Source organism: Limanda limanda, chromosome 13 (assembly GCF_963576545.1).
Source record: "Limanda limanda chromosome 13, fLimLim1.1, whole genome shotgun sequence".
NCBI classification, from domain to species: Eukaryota; Metazoa; Chordata; class Actinopteri; order Pleuronectiformes; family Pleuronectidae; genus Limanda; species Limanda limanda.
In genome coordinates this window covers 19,962,108-19,985,927 of record NC_083648.1, presented here as the reverse complement: position 1 = coordinate 19,985,927, position 23,820 = coordinate 19,962,108, and the positions used below count along the sequence as shown (strand labels likewise).

The window sequence follows — 23,820 nt, the reverse complement described above, 5'->3', positions numbered from 1 at the left end:
TTATTATTATTATTATTAATAATAACATTAACACTTAAATGTATTTTTTTGTGGTGGTATTCCTTTGACTTTAAAGATTATAGGTAAGACTTAAATTCATGATGGTGATTTAAGGACTTAGAATCACATCATAACAGACTTCATCATTTTGCATTCAGACAAATGCTATAGTATCTCATCCATTTGTGAATATCAAGCCAAATGTATGTATTACACTACACGAGAATAATGTTCTGACCTAGTTAATGTTTTTTTGAAGATAAAGATCCTGCAGTCCGTGAAGGCAGCAGGAACTTCGTTGCCATGGTGACGCTGTAGCGCTTTCTCGCTGTGTTGACGTGTGTTATCTGTTAGCTTTAGCCGTTAGCTAACTGCAGATAGGACCAGGAAACGTCAGCTAACATCGCAAGAATTTAAAATACAAGGTATACAGGCTGCAAATTACTTTATATTCCTCCATGAGCAGGTGAGTCGTGTTACTGAAATACAGTTTGATGTACTTGTACTTCAGAGATATTTCATAGCCTTTTTCCCCAAGTGTTGACACTATTCTATTACTAGATACATGGAGCCAAATACTCTACAGAACTCCATTTATTTGACAGCTTTACAGTAGTTTCTGGTTACTTTTCAGTCTCTCTATTTACTTTAATTGATCATGTCGCTGTAACGTCAGATTAATATACCCTGCAGTATTTGAATTCATTAAAATGAAGCACATCTTGCAACAATAGTGAAGCTTACACATGAATGCATCAATAAGTACTACTTGTGTTTCTGTACTATTATTTTGGTGCTAATACTTTATTATAACATACTTTAACTTGACTAAAAACAGTATTTCCACGCTGTGATGTCATGAAAGATCTGAATACCTCACCTGGTCATCACTGTAGTTTAAGATAAGATAAGATAAGATAAAAAGTCCTTTATTAGTCCCCCAATTGGGATATTTGCAATGTTACAGCAGCAGAAGACATCACATAAGTAGCATGCAGTACTTCGGTGAAGGAATATAAAGAAATAGAAATATACGACAATATAAATATATAAATTTTATTTAACAGGTATATACATTGTTAAGAAATATATGATGTGTCTACATGTGTCTATCTATGTGTCTGTATGTACAGTAAACAGATTACCCATAACGGGTTATATTAGACAGATTTTAGTGTTAAAGTGACAGTCCGTATAAGTGGTGCATGGAGTTTTACTGGGAGCCGAGCTGGTTGTCCAGTCTTACTGCTGCAGGAAGGAACCAACTGCGATTCCTCTCCTTCAGACACTTGTGTGGATCAGTCTGTTGCTGAGCTGCCCAGTACTGTGGACAAATAGGCACTAGGCATTACTGCAGATTCAATATTTTCAGATGAGCCCAAAGTTAATATGAAAAAGGACTTTATCTCTATAATACTTGAATGGCTGTATCCCCTGGCTTTTTGGACATTATGGGATAATAACATCAGAATATTCGCAGTATCACAGACAAACTCACAAGCAATATAATCACTATAAAAATACCAGAGGTTTTATGATAGTACTCAGATGCAATGAGGATGTGTTTAGTGTTTTCTCTGCTGGAATTCCGTAGCCAGGTTCTGAGTGTTTGGGAAAATCCTCCACCAGTTCACAGAAACAGCTAAAGGCTGTATGGAATTAGTGGCACTTTCAACACTGAGCTGGTTTTACTTCGGAATTTGCAGTTGTTTCACAAACTCACTGCTTTATGAATATTTTAAGCTGTTTATTTTGACTATTTATTTGATTGGTTGGTTTGGTGGCTATGCTCACACTGTGACCCACAAACTTGATGATAAGAACAAATGCACTCAAATGCGAATCCGTGCACTGAACATCACACCCAGAATCAATTTCCATTTCAATGGATTAGACCACACACCTCAACCAAGGCTCAAAAGTCCCCTTAAATTCAATTAAGCTGCACCTCTTTGCACACGCTCATAGACATCAGTCCCGTTAATGTGCCTGATCCATGTAATCACTGGGAAATCTGTGAAATGTCAAAAAGGAGAAGAAATAAATCAGGAATCACGGATCCTTCAATATTTTTAAAATATGTTTGATGTAATCAAACCCTGGAATATTTGAATATTTAAAAGGAACCTGATCTTGCAACATTATTGAAGCTCACACATAAATGCATAAATGTGTTCCTCCATGATCCATAAAGCATCCGTCCACAAAATTTCGTGTTGATTTTTGTATAATCCTGCTTGCAAACAAACCAATCAACAAAAAGACAGGGGGGAAACATAACCTGGTTGGCGGATGAATGATGATTCCAGTTGAATTGCATGTTGTGCTTCTGCTGATCATGAGCCTTTCATGAAAAGCTCCTAATCTTAATTTTAAATTATAGAGATAATGAGGAAAAGGACAGTCACTGATAAACCTTGGTAAGTAATTAGGAAAAAAACAATGTTAAGAAATATACATTTCTGTCAAAACCTACATTGCTCATCTCCTTGTTTTTTCGGCTTCCTTCAGGAGTCCTCCTGCCTGCACCCAGCCTCATTCAGGAAAGGTGGGTACTCTGAGATAGATTCCACCATTAGAGAATTGACAGAAACACGTTTTTCTTCACTAGGATTCTCTACATTTTTCCTTCCTGCCAGGAGACTGGAAAAACTGGATCCCTGAGTGAGGATGTGCTGCACACAGGAGGTATGAGAGGGACTCTCTAAGAGCATCGAACAATGAATATAATCAGTACTTATTTGCATAATGTTCAACAATTTGAGAGGGAGAAATCTATTTCTGGAAAGACAGAGATGATCATTTCCTCCCTCAAAAGCAGCCTCAAAACACCAGAATGCAATGCAACCATTGGAAATACTCTTTACTTTGAAGTTGATGTTTCTCAGTCTTTACCATGCACATGAATAAATATGCACGTTTGTTCTCGCCAAATTTGTCAGAGGTAATTCTGGGAAATGTAGTCAGTCATACACAAAGTCATTCTAAGGCAGTACAGACAACAAAGAAATTGACTGTATAACTTAGAGCTAACTGTGACCTTTAATCACGTCACCATTCTATTTAATTTACATTTGTTCTGGGCCTGCATTATTGTTGTTTTATTATCCCGAGATGTCCTTTGCTATCTGTGTTATTTTCCTTTATCAGTAAGTTTAATGTTTTGTTGGTTGTAGCATCAGATATCCAGCCAGTTTCACCTTTCTCTCCTCCAATGTGATTAATATTAAATATTTATATCTGTTGTGCCAAATAGAAAAATACAGTGTGTCTGTGGTTCTCTCTCTTCTCTCTTGTAGATTGTGTTTGGAAGGAATCAGTGAACATAACACCAAGGTTTGTACTCACCTCTCACACACAGAGGTTAATGAGACCAATGAAACAAACACCCCATGTCCCGTTTTTAATCTTCAACATGATTTCAGGGTTGAAGAAAGAGCCATATCAGCGGCTGAAGAAGAAGAACTGGAAATGAAAGACTGGAGGAACACACAGTCGTCGGGTCCAGGAGAAACAGGTCGGTTGTTGTAGAATTGCATAGAAAGAAATGTAGCCAGTAAACAATGGTGACAAAGATAATCAATGGTTGCCAGGAGGGAGGGCTCATACTCCTCCGCTTGTTGAACCTCTCCATACACATGAGGTGAAGGAGGAGGAAGGACAGAGAGAGGAAGAAGACGCTCAGGACGAAGATCTTGCAGCTCCCTTGGACCTGAAATTAAAGGTAAAGACAGTGTTGATCAGTGATTACACACTGTGTCGAGAGGTTGACTCAAACTTAAGTGCTTGGTTTCAGGTGCACTTGTTGCCAATTTGAATGTGAAATTAAACTTGAATTCAGATGAGAAACTTTTGGTTTCAGTTCCTCAGAGCTGTGGTGGACAGAGAGTTGCCGCTCGCCCATAAGCTGTGTCAGCTCAGTATGTATCCATGCAGCTGTACAGTCAATAAATCAGCCACCGGTGAGGTCAGCCAGTGATGATGACTCTTCTCTCCTCATTCCAGTTCTCATCTATGAACCAGAGCATCCTGAGGCCTCTGAGTTTCTCTCGCTGATCCAGAAGAAGCTGCTGGAGGGTGAGTTTCCTTTTCGCCCTTCATATAAACACAAACACAGAGGCTGCAGCTTCCAAAACACACCATCACTTGTTGTCATGTCTGTTCCCCTTAGAGCAAGAGGAAGAGGAGAGCAACGAGGAAGATGAGGAAGAAGATGACGTTAGCGATGATGATGAAGACTCTTCTTCTTCCTCATCTGATGATGATGATGATGATGACAATGAAGAAGACACATAAGTGACCAGACACACGTCACCTCCCCTTAAATCTATTGGACTAATCTCTCTTATACTTTTCTGTAAGCATCTTTTGAAAAAGCATATTCTACATTTTAATACAGAGTCACTTTGAAGATGACGTTAGCGATGTATAAGTCTTTGATCATTTTGTAGATTTGATCTACATTGACCTGTATATAAAATATATACTGTGGACAAGGCTGATGCACTTGGGGGGGAAAAAGTTATTAAACCCCTGCTGATATAAATCTAATCATCTGTGAACCTGAAGAGAAAAGTTTAAAGATTCAGAGAAGGGGTTTCACTTATTTCACAGATATTTGCTCTATACTGCGCACACAATACATTGACTTGTCTGCACATGGTAAATGTGAATAACTCAGTGATAATAATAATAAATTAATACAAAAAATACAAAAAATTTAAATGCATCTCCAACAATTCAGATGACATGATATTTTATCATGCAACAACCTGAGCACTGAGCTAAAAGTGCAAATAAGTTACAAACTAACTGACATAATATCGGTAATGACTGTGTTGCATGTATGTTTTCCAGCTCTTAGACTTGTTGTCTACTCGATATCTAACTGAAACACAAACTAATTTGAGCTTCATGTATATAACCACATTTCCTTTACCTGTAAGTCCTGAAGTCTTTGGACTTGTGACCTGTTGATCAATTTGTCTGATGTGATATTGACGTCAGTTTAGTGACTGCATGTCTTTTTGAAAAATGGCCAAGAAAAAGTCAAGGAAAATGGATTAAAGCTTTGATGAAGTCAGCATACAGATCACAACTGTAATAAACTAAGTAAAATGGATGTGAAATTGGAGCTGCATCTACTGCTCACTTCCATTTGAACTCTTTTTAAAGGATATTATTTCAAATCCACTTTTAGTCGTTAGTTAACATGAACATAATTCATTTTGTCATCAGACAAAATGAGATTGAAAAACATGTTGATGTTTAAATATTTGTTTTGTGAGAATACTGGACTTAAACCTTGGTTTTAGCCTGAGCTCAGTTCTCAGCCCAGTCAAACAGTAAACATGTGAGGACAGATAGTTCAAGGTTTAAAAGACATGTGTACTTTCTCCATGAGCTTTACTGTGAATTTCTATACACCTGTTTGGGACTGTTTTCCATTTGTGCAAAGAAAAGTTGACGTATCGCTCTGCTTGGTTGAGGTGGACAAAGATAAACTAAATGCGACAATTGAAAAAGAAGAAAATAAAAGTATGTGGCTTATTAAATGTCCGTGGAAGACAAAAAACCAGTGGACAAAAACATCAGATACCTGAACAGCGATAAGTAGATTGCAATGTTCCTCACATACATGACCACACCCATGGCTCCTTTGGTTTCTCAGTAATATTTGAGGTGTGATGGAAATCTGGAGATACAAGAGGCTGGAAACAACAAAGTTATCTACGTGTATTTAATAAGGGACTTTCTACAGAAAGGATCAACACAGGGAAACCGCAAGGGTCTCAGAGTGAAAATGAAGAACAGTCAGATGCACAGATCTTATATAGGAGAACAATGCTGTTTGCCTGAGCCAGTTCAGACTGGTTATGTAGGGTAGTTTTAGACAGGAACCAAAGGACAAGAACAAATGATTTACATACATTTCTTATGGGGTTCCTTGGACAGTCAATAAGTAATGGAAAGGTCAAACAGGTATATAGAAAGGTCAAACAGGTTTCAGGTCATAAACATTTCAGGTCCTGGAGTCTTAGACAGGTATGCAAAGAGTTACTCTTCAACTATCAAATAGGTTTCAACCACACTTTGCTATTTTCCACTACACCAAGTCATTTTTCCAATACAGAGGTTTGACTGTGGCGCTCCCATCTTATTTCTTCCTCTTGAATGGGGTTCAGTGGCAACTGAGTGGAAAATGAGTCCTGTCTCACTGAGGCAAGTCCATGTGGGATTGTTTGTGGGCGTCAAACTTTTCAATCTGCACAAAGTTTTTGATTTGAAATACATTTTAAAAGAGGAAATAATGTGTTGTCTTGATCTATCTTCTATGAATAAATGTAATTGTTATGGGTACGTCCAGTGCAGGACATTTTGAATCCAATCGCCCAGTATGAAATTATGAGTTATCGTCACATGGCACTGCTTCTCTTTATGAGTCGTCTCTACACGCATGACTCGGGAGCAGAGACAGTTTGGACGCCATCACATACGAGCTTCATAATAATTTGCAGTGGCTGAATGAGCATAATGGCCGGTTCCCTTCATGGTCCATTCAGTGGACTGGTACACATGCAGGCACGGGGAGGACAGTGAGGATACTAAGTCAACGCCCGCCAGGCTACACTCACTTTGATGTCCACGGTGTTATTGTCCATGTCAAGGTTATTAAAAAAAAAAGGTGCAGGTCAAAAATGATGATGCATGCAGTGTTGTCATGAAGGTGAATACAACAATCGCTGCTCGTGTTTGATGGATGGAGAGGTGTGAGTCATGGACACTGCTCTCTCCGTCCCTTGCCGCCTTTTATAAGAAATGTCTTTATACGGGGTTGAGTCACCTGGTTAAATAGATGTCATGAAACACCTCGGCGAGCCTCCACAGGTCCATTCAACTCCATCAATCACAGGAATAAAGAGATGTAAAGCTGGGACATTAATATCTGTATCTGTTGTTACTGAATCACCATAAACCAAGTGTGTTTGACATCCCAAGGTCAATCTCTGAATGTGCACATTTCACATGCAAGTCTCCATCCTCCGACACCCACCCACACCTGGAGACACACACACACACACACACACGCGCAGTGGGGTGCGCATACGTCACTGGTGTTTTTCCTTTTGGCTTTTTAGGCTCCTTAAAGTGGATTGTGGCTGTCAGCGGCACTCAGGGAGGCTTCATTAGTCGTCAGTGGGAGGAAAGGCTGTGACTCACGCCTGCGTGAAGAGACCAATGGGCAGCCGGAGCCTGAGATATATAAATAACGAATAAAGAAATAAATATATTCTTAAGGGAGAAAGGGTCAGTTGCGCGCCGCTGGATGGGATTTTATTAGTGCGCTCCGCTGCTATATACTCACCTTGTCTCCGCCTCTGGACTGTTTCTCTGTCGCGCCTTTGGGTCGCGATTCTAACATCTCCACTTCTAGATTCTCTGGACTCGACAACCTGTGCGCCCGAGAGCCGGTAAGATGCCTCTATTCCAGCTGCGCCTTTATCCCGTATATGTTTCGATATAAAGACAGAGTAGTGTTGATCATAACGTCAGAGATGATATTATATGATGTTAATAAGAAAACAAAACTGTGTCCTTGTAGAGAAAATAGTCCCAGATGAGTGTCTCACGTTGCGCGGTGACATTGAGTGATGACAGTGTAGGAGACGCTTGTTCAAAGCGCAACTTAATTGAAATGTCGATTGCTGAGTCAATATAGGTGAATGGCATGTGGTTATTTATGTGGACATTGTGGTTAAATAGCATTGACCAATCTTATTTACAATAGGGGGTGATTAGGCTTCTCTGGCATATATTATTAAAATAAATTTTTCGACCAACATCTCATCCAAAACAGGCTGAGGGGAGTCAGTCGGTTTTAAATTATAAAATATAAAAAAAATCACCTGCCATCTATGAGTGTGTGTTTATGACAGATAAATTCAGATTTGTCTGATAAATATGTTAAATATATTTGTCTCCAATGAGCAACTTACTGTAGAAAATACCGCCTATATTTTTTTCCATATTCAGCCACCTGGTAACTTCTTCATTTCTTTTGTTTTTGTAAAGCGGGATTTGTCAATATGATTTGCTGTTTCTAAAAGGAAAGCCCCCATATATACATTATGTTTTCACCATACGTATTTATCCAGGGCGTATCTGCTTGTGCGTCGTGCGCAATCCTCTCCACATTGCGCTCTTTGATTCACAGCCCACCCAGCCATCCCTCAGGAATAAATCGTTCCCGTGGACGCACACATCATTTTCTCATCATTCACCCTCCTCTAACAATTTAACTCATTGTAATAACTCAAACATATATAGGCTATAAAGATGTATTAATTGTGTAAGGCGGCCTGGTCTTCCCTAACCTTGGACCGTTTTATTTGCAGTTGAATTATCCTCCAGCTCGAGATCAGATAACAGAGGACTGATGGCCACGTCTGAACCCAGAGCCACCGGCGGGGACCAGGACCCCAACACCTCCAATTTAATACCTCCGTCCACAAGTAAGGGCCCCTCTCCTCCCTCTGTTGATGGTCCTGCCTCCATCCCCGGGGGGGGTGTCGACTCTCGTTATAAGCGCTCGTGGCTGTGCGTAAACGGGTCACTGGAGCGGACAGAGAGTCGGTGCCTTGCTCAGGGACTCTCCTGCAGTGCTATTGCCAACCAGGAGGCTTCACCCTCACCCCTCCCACACACACACACACGCACGCACACACACACCTCTCCGCCTGTGGCTGCCTCTCTGCCTCCCTCTCCCCTCCTTCTCTGTCTGATAAAAGCGACTCTCTCCCGGGCCATTTGCCGTGCGGGCTCTGTCGTTAATCATTGCGGTTAAAAACAGAGCCATCACAGCTGCCTGTCGCGGTCTGGAGGAGCAGGCGCGCGCCCGGCTGTGGACCCGGCGCAGAATTTACGCGCACCGAAGGCAACGATATTTATAATGGTCCTTGGGCGCGATGGTGATAATGTTACAGAAGAAATGCATTTCACGGAAACACATTTCTTGATAAGTGAATATCTTGCCCCGGCGCATTTCTGCTGGTGATTTCTTTCGAATGATTTCGTCAAATTCCTTCAAATCCCGCCGGTTTTATTCTATGATGATTTATGTTTGTCATTATTCGCCTTATCTCTGAACGTTTTAGGCCTTCAGAGCCTCGGATTGTATTGATTAGCGTCGTAGAAATCCTATGCAGCTCATTTCTTTTTTTTTAAAACGTGCCTGAGTCTATTTATAGGAACATTAACCCATGGGTTAATTCATCATTTTAAGCCTTTGTCGCATTCGCAAAATCGTCTCCATTATGGTGCACTTGAGCAGCCATCTGCAGTGCAACGCAGCGAAACAATTACAGGCTCTTTCTTTTTTTTGTCTTCAGCCTAACGTTAGAAAGGAAATGAGCTGTACTGCCTGAGGGGCCAGAGTTCACTTTTAATTTCATGAATTTCCCCTCGTTAAATTTAGTATTATTTATTTTTTAAGCCTGTATTTATTTGTGGCCCTTGGGTGCTAATACATGTCTCTACAGTATCAGAGTGATTTGAAATGTGAAGAGAAAGCCCATTAAAAGAAGAAGATGTTTGTTTTTGTCTGACTTGCTCATATGCTGCTGCTGCTGCTGCTGGATGTTGCCATTATCTCTCCGCCACGCTCCATCTCATGCCTGGCGCGGCTTCCTGTGTCTGTGCGTGTGTGTGCGTGTCTGTCTGCGTGTATGCATTGGCCTCAGCACTTCGAGCTGCTTTTTCTCCCTCTCTCTCTCTCTCAGGATGATCGCTTCAGTACATTTAGATAGGCTCCTTGGTTTTGTTTTGAAAGTTTCCATCAGGTGCGCTCTGCATTTTATTCTACGCTTCTTCTGCTCCATCTCACGCATGTCCACGCTCGGCTCTGTGGTGTGTGTGTGTGTGTGTGTGTGTGTGTGTGTGTGTGTGTGTGTGTGTGTGTGTGTGTGTGTGTGTGTGTGTGTGTGTGTGTGTGGCCACTATACAGTAAGTTTCTGCACCTGGCCTGCTATATACTTCCCCGGCCACAGACATTACCAGCTCGCTCCAGTCACACGCCGTGTTTCACTCAATTAATTCCTGCCCTCCTCCGTGAGCTCATTTCACGGGTGTTAATTCCACTCCGCCCCTTGGCTGGGTGTGTGAGCCACCGCCGGTCCCTATTGATTGAACCTAAATCGGAAATGTTATCAGACTCATCCCCTTATGCTCAGTGGTAAATAAAAAAAAGGGTGTATGGATACAAAAAATAAAAAAAAATCTATAGGCAAAACGATCAGAGTGTTCTTGCGTCACACACCTGGCCAAGAGCCGTGCGCATCACGCCTCCACATGTGCTGCTGTGTATGGCTTTATCCATCCCATGATGATCTGCGTGTAATCCCCGCGGCCTGCTCTTGATGAAAACTTAAAAGGTTCATTCTGTTTTAGCTAACGAATATGCGTGGATGCACGGATGCACACGGAAACTGGGGATGAAGATCTGTGGTAAGTATTTGCGCAGGGGCCCTGCCAAAGCCGCCTTACGCAACTTCCTGTTTATATGCTGTGTTTTACTGCTTTTGACATCCCAGAAAAAAGAGTGTCTGGGAAGAATCAGATTTTGATTGGCCTATATAGTCGTTTTAAATTATTCCTCATGGTTATTATTTTGTATTTATTGCCATAATAATTGTTATTTGTATGAAGCCCTTTAAAGGAATATGAAAGACACCAAACAGAGACTTGAAAGAGGTGAAAGAGAATGAAAGACACATTATAGACAACAACTCAACATAGTCACATCATGAAAGCAGTTCTGAGGAAGGAAGTTTTAGGGATTAGAAATTGGACAGTTTATTTCTCATTAGTTATTATATTTTGAGGCCTTCTGAATTATAGGCCAAGATAAGAGCAGGTTGATCTACGACTGTCACTTTGCGTTTTCATCCTGTAAAGGTCAGTGGACATTAGCCTGTAGGTCTGATGGTAATAAGACCCCCAACCCCCTCTGAACCCCACATGTCTTTTTCATTTTCATCAGTGGGAGAAAAAAAATTCAGGAGACAAGCCTGGAAATATGAGTTATGCGGTCCAGAGCATCTATTAAATAAAATAGCAAATAAAGGAGGGTTCTTCTCCTATCTTCAAATGACTGTTATTAACATATTACAGTGGAGAGCAGCAGATCCATCATCTGAAGCAATTTGATTCTCTTTAGCAGGAGCAGTGCTTTTAAATAATTACTTACTATTAACAATACTACAGTTACATAAGGCCATTTGTTAAGAATTTTTATTTCTAAGCTTTTTGAATTGATCAGATCAAGGAACAATTTTCTAAAATAAATCCAATGATGCTTTGAATTAAGGAAATGGAGCTAACAGAAAACAAGGATTGATTTAAATATGCACTTTACTGAATCAGGAGTTGTACATGGATGTTGGACATATAATTGGCCCCTCTGTGTAAATTGTGGCCCTTTTATGGCCCCTGATTTAACGCTAGATCAGATTTCTTACACATTGAAGATGAATGCCATAGATATGATCAATCTTAATATCTTATTGGCGTGTGGATCGAATATGTTTGATATTCTCTGATTGGGAATCTGATCATTAGATTTTGATTGGTTCTGCAGGGACATGAAATGGAAATATTTATCTGTTTCTATGAGGGTCTCATATCTGTCTATCGATCTTTGAGGGTGTCATCTAGAATTTAACGAGCAAGATATCATAGAGTTTCCAGTGAAGGAAGCAGAGAGAAGTGTTCTACAGATAACAGCGTGGGGCTTTGCCACGTTTTTGCGCACGATTAGGCCCAGTCATTATTCCGCAGATATACTGAGGGGCCTATATGCAGAAAATGGATCGATCACGGAGTTGCGAACGCAAACGGCTCACAGACAGGCCTCAGACTGCTCCGGGGCTCTGTACATCCTTCATTAAGCCCTCTTTATGGGCTGTGTGTTTATTGGCTGCATGGATCATCTCCGCGGGCTGTCCTGCGCACTGAGCCGCTCAGTCTGAGGACAGAGGAGGATGCTGGGTGGATGGGGGGGGGTGCTTCCTGACCCGGGGAGTGGTCGTGATGTCACACAGGGTGGGGCGGCCACCCCTAACACGTGGTGCCTATTGCTTGAGAGTGTGTGTCTGTGTGTGGGTGTGTGGGTGTGTACATGTGGCCTATATATAAGTTTGGCCTCCAATGGAAAATCATTTCTGTTGAATGGATAAGAGCAGCAGGAGCTGACTTTAGATAACACAGATATCATTTGAATAGCTGCCCCTCCACCTACATTTAATATAAATAATACAGAATATTTGGACATTTATTATTTAGCTATAATATAATTTACTTTTATGTTTTTGGTCTCATAATTAACGTTTTTACGTGTGTGGGATGGAGGTGTTTGGTGATAACTGCTGCCCTCCACCGTGTAACACCCTAGGGTTCCTGCAGAAGAACAACAGCATGGAAGAGAAGGGAAGGCTCACAGGCCAGAAGAATCTGCTGTCGTGTGACAACAGTGACCGGGAGCCAGGCTTCCGCCACACCGAGACCGACTTCTCCAACCTGTTCGCACGAGGTAAGAGACAAGTGCAAACAAATCTATATCTACTTAAAAAAACGACACATTATGTAAAAACCTAAAAAACCTAGTGCTACCTAAAATCCTGTTGCTGCGTAAAAACCTATGGCTATCAAATCTATAGCTACGCAAGGACTTTTAGCGCCATAAAAACCATTGCTATGAACAAACCTATAATAACCATGTGTAAACCGACAGTTATGTAAAAACCTATAGCTTCGTACGAACCTATAACTACTTAAAAACCTTTCCTAAAGCCATAGCTACGTAAAAACCTGTAGCTAAGTAAAAAGCTATAGCTGCCAATCCTATAACCACGTAAAAAACCTAATCCTATAGCCTATAAAACCTGAGTGCTTTTTTAAAAGATGTATCTCACATAGTGAAATACTTATAATGAATGACAAAAGTGAAATTATTAAATGTAAAATGTCTCCCAAAGAATTAAAAAACCTTATTTAGTTTTTTATATTTGTAAAATATTATAAGTCTTAGGGGAGGTATTATAAATGCATTTACAATATAGTCAATTGATATTGGCTAGTAGGGCTGGGTTCAAAACGTGCACTGGTTTGGACCATTTTCTTTTCTTTTCCACTGAAAATTAAAACAATTATTCATCAAAAATGTTGTTTTACAGGATGATGATCTTGCTTTTCTTTATGTTGACTGTTCTATGTATCCATTCTTTATTGTAAAAAAGTTGTAAAATCAATGATTATTAATCATCTAAAAAAATTTGTGACCATATGGGGCTGTTATTTATACACTTTTCCTATTCCATATAATACATTTTACGATTGTTAAATTCTTGGCCTATTAAACGTAGGCCACCATCTTTAAAAATGACTAAACTTCTTAAGCCTCTAACAATGTTATTGTACAAGAGTAAAATGACAATAAGGATCTTGGACTCTTTGAATCTTGAGACATTGACTAAATGGAACAGCTTTCTAAAAGCTACTCCCTTAAACAGACTGACTCATAAACAAGGCCTCCATAATCGGCCCAGTATTTTTAAATTCTGCGTTCAATCCTCAGACTTGCTGCCGGCCAAGAATGGAGAGGAGCCCACCATTCAGTTTCTGTTGGAGGTGGTCGACATCCTCACCAACTACGTCAAGAAGACCTTCGACCGCTCCACCAAGGTGCTGGACTTCCACCACCCTCACCAGCTGCTGGAGGGCATGGAGGGCTTCAACCTGGAGCTGTCCGACCAGCCCGAGTCCCTGGAGCAGATCCTGGTGGACTGCAGGGACACGCTCAAGTATGGCGTCCGGACAGGTGGGTCAAGGCACCACCAGCAGATAATGAGCTGGGAATGGGAATTAGAGAGACGACTTTAGCTCTGGCCTTATTTTAACCATGATACAGTCATGCACATTACTGTATAAAACATAACAAAAATAGAAGGCTCACAGTAATTCTATGATATTTACCTCTCCAGTAATATGATAATTGACAGTGGACCTATTTAATTTCCCCCCAAAACATCAATTGTGTCTCTTTTGATGTGAATTGATTTTAACTGTACACAGGTGAGTTTATCACTAACCCCGAGGGACGGAGCTGTTTTCCAGACAGTGTATACAGTTTATTACGATGTCTGGATAATTCATTGCCTCCCTGGTGATTCACTTGACATCCTCCTGTCCCCCCCCCCCCCCCACTTATTAAAGCATGTGTCGCCTGAGGGGATCCTAACACGGCCCGTTTCGTTAGAGACGTCAGCGCTCAAACTGTCCCGTGGGTTTCATACATCACACTTACAAGTCACTTCCCACATTGAGACGTCAGGTTTTCTTATACTTATTTTTATTCTCATTCTTATATTAAATTGTGGGCGAGGGAAGAGCTGTCCTTGGTGCTGAAACTGTTTGCCATGGTATAAGATTTTCTTTTCCTATTTCAAATATATAGGCTATTTAAAGCGACTTCGTACAAAGCACACATTTATAATGTGAGTCACACAGCACTATACACCAACAAGGTGCTTATATATCCATGACTGCATTTAGGCTCCGGGCCTGTGTGTGCAAGCACCTTTGAGTGTAAATGGCTGTCATGCAGCCTTGTTACCGGTGTAATTATGGTACACTGAGCTCGCTATGTCACATCCCTCAGGTTTCAGGTTTGGCCGAAGGAATAAAAAGTGAAAGCACACATTCGTATTATGTTTATTTTATAAGGTTATTTTCACAATCAGAAGGAAGGGGTCAGCTTTAGAGGACTTTACATAATTATGTGTCCTCTCCATGTCCTCCTGATTGCTTTCTCTTTATAACAATCATGATATTTATGACCATGTGTTATTTTGTGTTTAGGTCACCCACGCTTTTTCAACCAGTTGTCCTCTGGTCTGGACATCATTGGTCTGGCTGGAGAGTGGCTCACCTCCACCGCCAACACCAACATGTAAGTCATACAGTACGCTGCTCCATTTGTAGTGTGCCTGTGCATAACACAGTCATCTATACAGGGGGAACACCCCTACATGTCATGAGAGGACATTAGAGATTTCCCCTTTGTAGGCCACTGGAAACAGCCTGCAGTCATCATCATACACATTTATTGGGGAGGTCGCTCATGGTGTTTCCCTCAGCTCTCTCCACCATTGGTCCCAGCAGCCTCCCAGGGCAGTTATATAAAGTGTTTGTCTTGTCCTGTAGAGAGCGTGTGTTGACAGACGATGGGCTGCCACTCTGTGTACTGTATATCGGAAGCCGCCCAGCCCCAGGGGTGGTTAGATTGCATATTGATCTAAGGTCACAGTTACATGGTGGCCCAGTCTGATAGAGGGCATGGACCACATTAACATCACCCACACTCTCAGCACACACACACTCACACACATGCATGTGCTGCAAATAAGCTATAACTCTGTAATGACTAGAATAGATTGAGGGACATCATAATAATACTACTGTTCAATATCAGTACAGAACAAACACACACACACACACAGACGTGTCTCCCTGACTTCAGAGGACCTAACATTGGCTTACATTGATTTCCTGGACACTGACTGTAACCTTAACCATAGTTTCTACTTACCTAAATAAAACACTTACCTTAACCTTAACCTTAATTCACCAAATCGTTACCCTAACCTCATTCTCTCAGTCATTTATTATTTCTAAAAAGCTGCAACTAATGATTCAATTATCAATTAATCTCTCAACTATTTCCTTGTTTATTTTACTTGACTATTTCAGTCTATAAAATGCTTAATATCCTCACATTTTTGTTTCGTGCGTCCAACAATGTAAAACACGAAAATATAACAGCGACTGCACAAGAGACAGAAAATGTAGCAAATCCTCACAATGTAGGAGCTGGAACCAGAGAATTTTTGGTATTTTTTGCATGTAAATCAATTGAGTCTTTGTTTCAGATCGCTAATGTTTGAGAGAGAAATCAGCATGACAGCAAAATCAACAGAGCTCATTACAATCACAAGGTCTGAGCTGCACACGGACAAAAAGGCAAAATTACAGCATTAAAACAAACAAAGTAGAATCAGTCAATGGATGAGTAAAACTAATTTGTTACGGTTTCAAACATGTAACATCCTGGAATTTCATGGTACAACTTGACATGGAGCTGCAAAGACAGCAGGAAACTGTATAAAACAGCAGGTAGTAGACCATAGACTTTATACACAAATTGAGCATTCAGCGACTCTGGCTGCCGTTTTCTCCCGAGGATAATAAACCAAAAGCTGAAGGAGAATTGAGACACTTAATTTATCCCATTTCTCAAAACATTAGCTTAGGAATCCACCCTCCTGCTAGTAGAAACTTTCCCATCTCATCTCCTGGTTGGGAGACTGCCCCAAGAGAAAGGGACACTGAATTCACACACTGGCAAACACACACGCACACTCTCTTAATGACTTTTACACACACACACAGACACACACCAGCTCTGGCTGTCCCAGATACAGCATCTAGGGTTTCCAGTCCATTGACTGCAGGCTCATTGAGAGCTGGTCTTAGCAGATAGGCCAGCTGGGCCCCACACTGATACACAATGTCCTCCGGCTGCACAGAAAACCCTTTCGCACGGAGGAAACTGGCTGCCGCAGCTCCCCGCGGAGAGTCATTCTGGCTCCATTGTCCCCATGGATACAGAGTGACCCAGTGGTCTTTTGAGGGGCTGAGAGGAGATTGTGGTTGGGGTCAAAGGGCTAGTCACATAGACACACACACACACACACTCAAACACAGACTCACACACATCGAGTGCCCTTGATGATGATAATAAGGGCATTTAGGGGCCGTCCCTGGAGACGGGCAGGTGACTGAGGGGTAATTTTCACCCTGAAAAGACCAGTGATTGGCTCTGATTGCGATAATGATCACCATTATTGTCATTATGGCGTGAAATGACTCACAGACAGAAGGAGAATTTTAAAGAGGTTGTCTGATGTGGTCGGCATGAATTTGAATACGTGAGACGAGCAGGATATTAAATATTATTGTGCTCCTCATATGAAGCATAATTCTAATTTAAAAATAGATATATTTCAATCATCATGATGCTGAAATTGGTGCAGTGGGGGGGGGGGCTGCAGAATGACACATTTTGACTTTGTGATTTTATCCCCACAGTCCATCATCAGTAGTCATAGTCAGATATATTAACAAAAGCTACTATTATAGCCAAATCCTCACCAGGCATAATTAGAGAAGAAAAATCTCCTTTTTCTATTTTTATTCATCTCTGTGTTTTTCCTCCCATCTTTTTTTCCTCAATCATTGCTCTCATCTTCCTTTCTTTTCTTTTCCTTTCTTCTTGTTGTCCTGTGTCCTCTTTGTACCCTCTCCTCGCTCTCCTTCCACATCCCCCCTCCTCTTTCTTAAGTCGTCGTCCGTGGTTTCTTTATGCTCCTTCATCTCGCAGCTTTTTATCCATCCTCCTCGCCACCAGAACCACCAACTCTTTCACTCCTTGTTAAAGATATGGAGAGGAATTAAAGGGGAGAACAGATAATGTTATTGTTGTTTCAGATGGGGACGGTGGTGGTGGCTGATGGCATTGGGGGACTGTTGTGTAACTGGCCTCATTAGACACAGGGTAAACAGGGATCCGTCCTGAGGGTGTGTGTGTGTGTGTGTGTGTGTGCGGTGAGATGCCCTGTCAGTTAGCCAAAGCCAAGACTCACAGGCATTATGTGACACATTTAACCTACTTACTTGTGTCGTTCATGGACCAGTTATTTTATTGTTTTTTTCTCTGACACATTGGTTATTGTCTTTTAATCTATTCCCTTTTTCTCTTGAAAGTAACACTGATAATCACAGTCTTCTCCTCAATACCTGTGTTTTGGGGCCAACGGAGGCTGTTATCTACTTAAAACACTCTGTCTCCCTCTCTCCCTTTCTCTCTGTCTCTCTGTCTCTCTCTCTCTCTCTCTCTCACACACACACACACACACGTCCTCTCAACCATCAAATCAGCCCCATTCAGGCTCACCATTGAGATTGGCAGGGCTGACAGATAGTCATCATAGCTTTGTGTGCTTTAATTAAACTACTGAGTGATTTTTAGGAGGCATTTGAATATGAATGTTTGCTGCCTGCTCCTATCAGACCCGTTTTAATTAGCCCAGTCAGCACCAGCTCCAGTTTGTGCTCTGTGGATGGAATTATCGCAGAGCTAACGAAAAACCAATGTGTGTGTTTGTGTGTGTGTATATATATTTGGCCTCTCTAATCTGCCAGTGTGTGCGTAATAATCTTCTTTTATCCTTCTTTTATTCAAGCAGTTAATAATAATTATAATAATAATAATTAAATTGTTATGGATAAAGCACATTTATGGATAAACACAGGAACAAGTTCTTCACAAAACCAAAACAATAATCAAAACGAATAAGAATCAAAACCTTAAATATGTCAGAGAAATTTCCACTATCAAAACTAGAATAAGGTAAAATAAAATAAAAAGAAATAAAGTACATGTTAAGCTTTGTGTTGATATTGACTGACGCGTTGCTTCATGAATGATGTGATTGACAGGTTCACCTATGAGATTGCTCCAGTGTTTGTGTTGATGGAGCAGCTGACTCTGAAGAAGATGATAGAGATGGTTGGCTGGCCCAGCGGAGAGGGGGACGGCCTCTTTTCACCAGGTTAGTCATTATAACTGCACCCATATCCAAAGTAATTACAATATAATTACTTTTCAAAACAAGACAATGAACTTACATCGCTTTAATGACAATATTATAATTGTGTACCTTCTGCTGTCCATGGTGCATAATGTGATGTCTCGTTATTCAACAGGGGGCGCTATCTCCAACATGTACAGCGTGATGATCGCACGTTACAAGTATTTCCCAGAGGTCAAGACCAAGGGCATGTCTGCTGCTCCCCGGCTCGTCCTCTTCACATCCGAGCATGTACGTGACCATGAACAGACACACACTCTCACACACACACACACAAAAACACTCTCTCTCTCACACACACACACACACACACACACACACACACACACACATACACACACACATAATTTTAAGTATCGTAATAAAGTAGGTGCCATGCTTCATTGACTGCAGATTGAGGCCATTGAAGAAGTCCTGTAGTAATCAGTGGGTCTATTTGAATCAAGCCATTGGCTATTATAATGGATTCGTTTTTTCGCTTTTATCACATCTACTTCTGTCGGTAAAGAATTGCACAGCTGACACCATGGCAGCCAGTAAGACAAAGCTCGTGTAGCAATTAGTTCACAAAATCTCTGCTCTCCGTGAGTCGAGCTGTTATTTCAAGGAGCGCTGAGTTATTGTCCTAATGTGCGTCCCCCTACAGAGCCACTACTCCATAAAGAAGGCCGGCGCTGCTCTGGGCTTTGGCTCGGAGAATGTGATCCTGCTGAGCACAGATGAGAGGTACAGGATTTACTGTTGGAATTTAAAGCCACAATCTGTGTATAAATTGTATGAAAAATGTGTATGCTAAGTATAGAGTCATGATAGAGATGCACGGCTCTGCACTCTTTCAGGGGGAGAGTCATTCCTGCAGATCTGGAGGCCAAGATCCTTGATGCCAAACAGAAGGTCAGGGTCTTCCCTACATTTTTCTCTGCTGTTATTTATTTTGAATCAATCTCTCTTTGTTTTTCACTCACCCACCAAGATTTTCTCCTTTTAATCTGTACGTGTGTTGATTCTGCAGGGTTGCGTGCCACTGTTCGTGAACGCCACAGCTGGTTCTACCGTGTACGGTGCATTTGACCCCATCAATGAGATCGCTGACATCTGTGAGAAGTACAACTTGTGGCTGCACGTGGATGTAAGTCGCTGTAATGTTTGATTGTAGAAGCAAGGCGAGGCAAGTTTGTTTTACAGCACATTTCAGCTGCAAGGCAATTCAAAGGGCTCTATATAAAATATTAAAAGAAAAACACCAATTGACAATACAAAAAAGAACCTTTAAAAAAGAGTTGAAAAGGAGTTACATTAAAAGTAACAGTTGGCTTTTAGTCTGGGTTGAACATGCTGCTTCAGGTTAACTACAACAGAGCTCTGCAACTAGCAGCCTGCGGCCAATAGTCTTTGCCCCACCAGATCAAAATGGTAACCTTATTATTTTTATTTCAACATATCGTTGCCTGACACAAATATTCACGGGTGTCACAGGTGCTTATCTTCTTATGGCAGCATCAATCATGGAATCCCTTCTTCTTTGGCAATTTGCCTTAGTTTTGTTAATATCGAACTGAATTTCAGAGCTTTTATTTTGTAGAATACTGTAATTGGGTCTGAAGTTTGTGTCAATAGTCAACATTCAATGTATGAAAAAATAACACCACTTAAGTAAATAATTCAAATGTATACGTAAACCACAAACCTAAACAGTAATAAAGCTGATTCAGTTTAATCCAGCAGACACAAAACAAAAGGACAGTTTATTGTAGAACAGTTTGAGGAGATGTCACTAATGACAAGGAGTAATTCTGAAGTAGCTCTGGAGCTTTAACACAGGAACAGAGAACAACTCATTCCAAACAGGCAGGTTTAGAACCGGCACTGCATTGGTTTCAAAGAACTAAGAGTTGAAGCGTACCTGCAGTTTTCTGGGAATTTTTTTCCACTTAAGCATAAAAAAACAAATGCTTTTCAGAAATGTATTTTGTCCCAAAGCAATATAGTGCTTTATAATAGTAACACCATGTCCTGGTCTGTCGGTAACAGTAAGTGTCTTGTCTCCTCAGGGAGCATGGGGCGGTGGACTGCTGATGTCCAGGAAGCATCGTCATAAGCTCAGTGGAGTTGAGAGGTTAGTACACGTTAACAAATGGGTTTTGAACTGTCAGTGAATCTATATCAGTTTATTAAGATGTTGATGAAACGTTGCAGGGCCAACTCTGTCACATGGAACCCTCACAAGATGATGGGCGTGCCTCTGCAGTGCTCTGCCATCCTGGTCAGAGAGAAGGTACGGAAAACACACACTGGTGCTGACATGTTGTGAGCAGGTGAGCGGGTAGAACAGAGGGTTAATGAGGGATGTGTGCTTTGTGTTCATGTGCAGGGGATCCTGGCAGGATGTAACTCCATGTGCGCTGGCTACCTGTTCCAACCAGACAAACAGTACGACGTCACCTACGACACCGGGGACAAGGCCATCCAGTGCGGCCGACACGTCGACATTTTTAAGTTCTGGCTGATGTGGAAGGCCAAGGTGAGATGGAGTGGAGGGGATGCACACACGTAGATCGGCTTAATCTGAACAAACATCCTTTCATCAACATACAAAAATGTCTTCAGGCCAAAAGGAATGTTCCCAGTGTTAATCATAAAACAGATGATGTAACTTCATTAACAACGTGTTTTGTTGTGATCATTGCAGGGCACCATCGGGTTTGAGCAGCACATTGACAGGTGTCTGGAGCTGTCTCAGTACCTGTACAACAAGATCAAGAACAGGGAGGGATATGAGATGGTGTTTGATGGAGAGGTGAGCTTTTGTTAATTTTCTACTCTACTTCTTTTGATTCATGAGCAATAACAGAAATATGTATAGGTAATCAAAGGTATGGTTGGTTATTTGTTTCTGAAAACACTTTTTATCTTCTTTCTTGGAATCCTCTTTATGTCAAGAAAAAAATAACTAGAATAAACACATAAACACATAATTTAATTTGTTAACCAAGCTGCCTGCCTCCGTGCACCATGTCCATGCTCACTGTATACGACTAGAGTCTCCAGCTGTAGAGATATACACCTCTGAAGTAGAGATGATAGCCAGATGTTTGCAAGCGAGTCACAGAAAGGTCGGCCTCTAGTATTTGCAGGCAGTGGACGCGGCTTAGACCAGAGGATACCGCGATTACCAACCTTTAGCGAACATAGAAAACGTGATGTTCTTGAACTCTTCCCACTGCTTCCATCTTTCTTCATTTTCTTTCTTATTTCTCTTTTTTTCAGCCCCAGCACACCAACGTTTGCTTCTGGTTCATACCACCCAGCCTGAGAGGCATGCCAGAGGGTGAAGAGCGGCGAGAAAAACTCCACCAGGTGGCGCCGAAGATCAAGGCCATGATGATGGAGTCAGGGACCGTCATGGTGGGCTACCAACCCCAGGGCAATAAAGTCAACTTCTTCCGTATGGTCGTCTCCAACCTCGCGGTCACCCAGTCTGACATCGACTTCCTCACCGATGAGATTGAGAGGCTTGGTCACGACCTGTAGACCTCAGCAATCGCTGCTGCCCCCTGCTGGTCTCTTATCAGTGATATTTCCAATATGTAAGATGTAATCAGTGAGGTGAAACACTCAGTGCTGCAGGCAGAGTAATGATAGGACGTGTTTTCGGTTCTTCTGCCTCGAGCATTTTGAATGTTTCTCCAAATGAAGAGAAACTGGCACTGAGAGAGACTCTAACTCTCCCATATAATTCCTTCTATAGAGAAAATAATTAAACCAATATCTGAAAGTTCCAGGTACAAATTACATACTCTAATGTGTGTGCGTGTGTGTGTGTGTGTGTGTGCTGTGGAATCTTGTCATGTCTGTGTGCGCGTGTGTGTGTGATCTACTTTTATCGTCCAAGGAGGTTTGTCCTTTAATGTCTGTGTGTGTGAGTGTGATCAAATGACTAAAGAGAGAAAAGCACAGATCAAAATATTACAAAATATCAGAAATAATAATTCTGCTGTATCATGCATTTGTTACACACAATTGAATCATTGGTGCTTTCAACTGTGGATATATATTTAATCTTGTGCACCGACCTATTTGTCCGAGCTCCTCAAGCAGTGTGTGTGTGTGTGTGAGTGAGTGGGCCCTGTTATGTATTGTAGGCTAGCACTGTGTTTAAAATAAGCTAATGTGCAAACCATAGGTACCAAGTATGATAATCTGCGAGGTGCTCACCTCCAGCAACTGATCCACAGTCTGCAATATTTTCCCTGGTAGAAATTTAAGATTTAAGATATCTGCAGCTTTCCCCCAGTCTGTGACAACATCAAACCTGTACAACGCTGGCTCGTTCTCTGTTTCATGCAATCATGTGATGGCCATATGTGTTTATAGCATTGTTCAAATATTAATATTTGATTATTATATATAAGTACAAATGTGTATTGCATTGCCACTGTTTGCAGATTCAGGTATTTTTTTGTAAATGTATCTTTATGCGTATTACATGGTAATACATTTATAAATGTAATCACAGGAACTCGAGTAAAGTTTATTTATCGTGATTTTGTCAGCCAAAGAAAGTGAGTCGGGAACAGAGCAATCCATTGTCCTTCATATATAAATACATATAAATATATAACTTCTTATAGATTATAGGTGTTTGTAAAATGTTATTAAGACCCTCGACTGCGATGCAATTTATATGGTGTGTTTCTTTCTGTGATTGTTGGTCTCTTTGACTGAATGTTTTGGGATTACTGACTGGCCTTCTGATGAGATTAAGAATGATGTCTATATATATTCCTTTGGCAGTCGTGCTGGTCTTTTGTTTTTAGAGAGAAGCACTAGGATGTGGGAATGTACTCTCCTCTCGAGACTGGCAAGAAGGGATTGTTGTATCTGTCTAAATCCTAATGCATTTACTGTAATAAAATATATTTATTGTTAAACATATTACCTGTATTCTCAGTGTTATAGGAGCTCAGTGGGATATTTTATGTAAAAAAGAGTTCCTGTTTATGTCTTTGCACAATGTTCACCTTTCTTTCTTCCATTCTAAATGGATGTGTACTAT

At 41.1% G+C, this 23,820-nt stretch overlaps 1 protein-coding gene across 1 annotated transcript; it reads left to right on the top strand.

Annotated features, from left to right (window-relative positions):
* The first annotated feature begins 8,437 nt into the window (after positions 1-8,437).
* Positions 8,438-22,295, top strand: LOC133018192 (glutamate decarboxylase 1-like). The gene is made up of 15 exons (XM_061084511.1): positions 8,438-8,513; positions 10,447-10,503; positions 12,449-12,586; positions 13,631-13,873; positions 14,914-15,004; positions 18,613-18,725; positions 18,880-18,995; positions 19,411-19,490; positions 19,604-19,658; positions 19,777-19,893; positions 20,816-20,880; positions 20,961-21,039; positions 21,136-21,285; positions 21,454-21,561; positions 22,032-22,295. The coding sequence occupies exons 1-15, from the start codon at positions 8,438-8,440 to the stop codon at positions 22,293-22,295; spliced, it is 1,752 nt and encodes a 583-aa protein (XP_060940494.1).
* Positions 22,296-23,820: the final 1,525 nt, after the last annotated feature.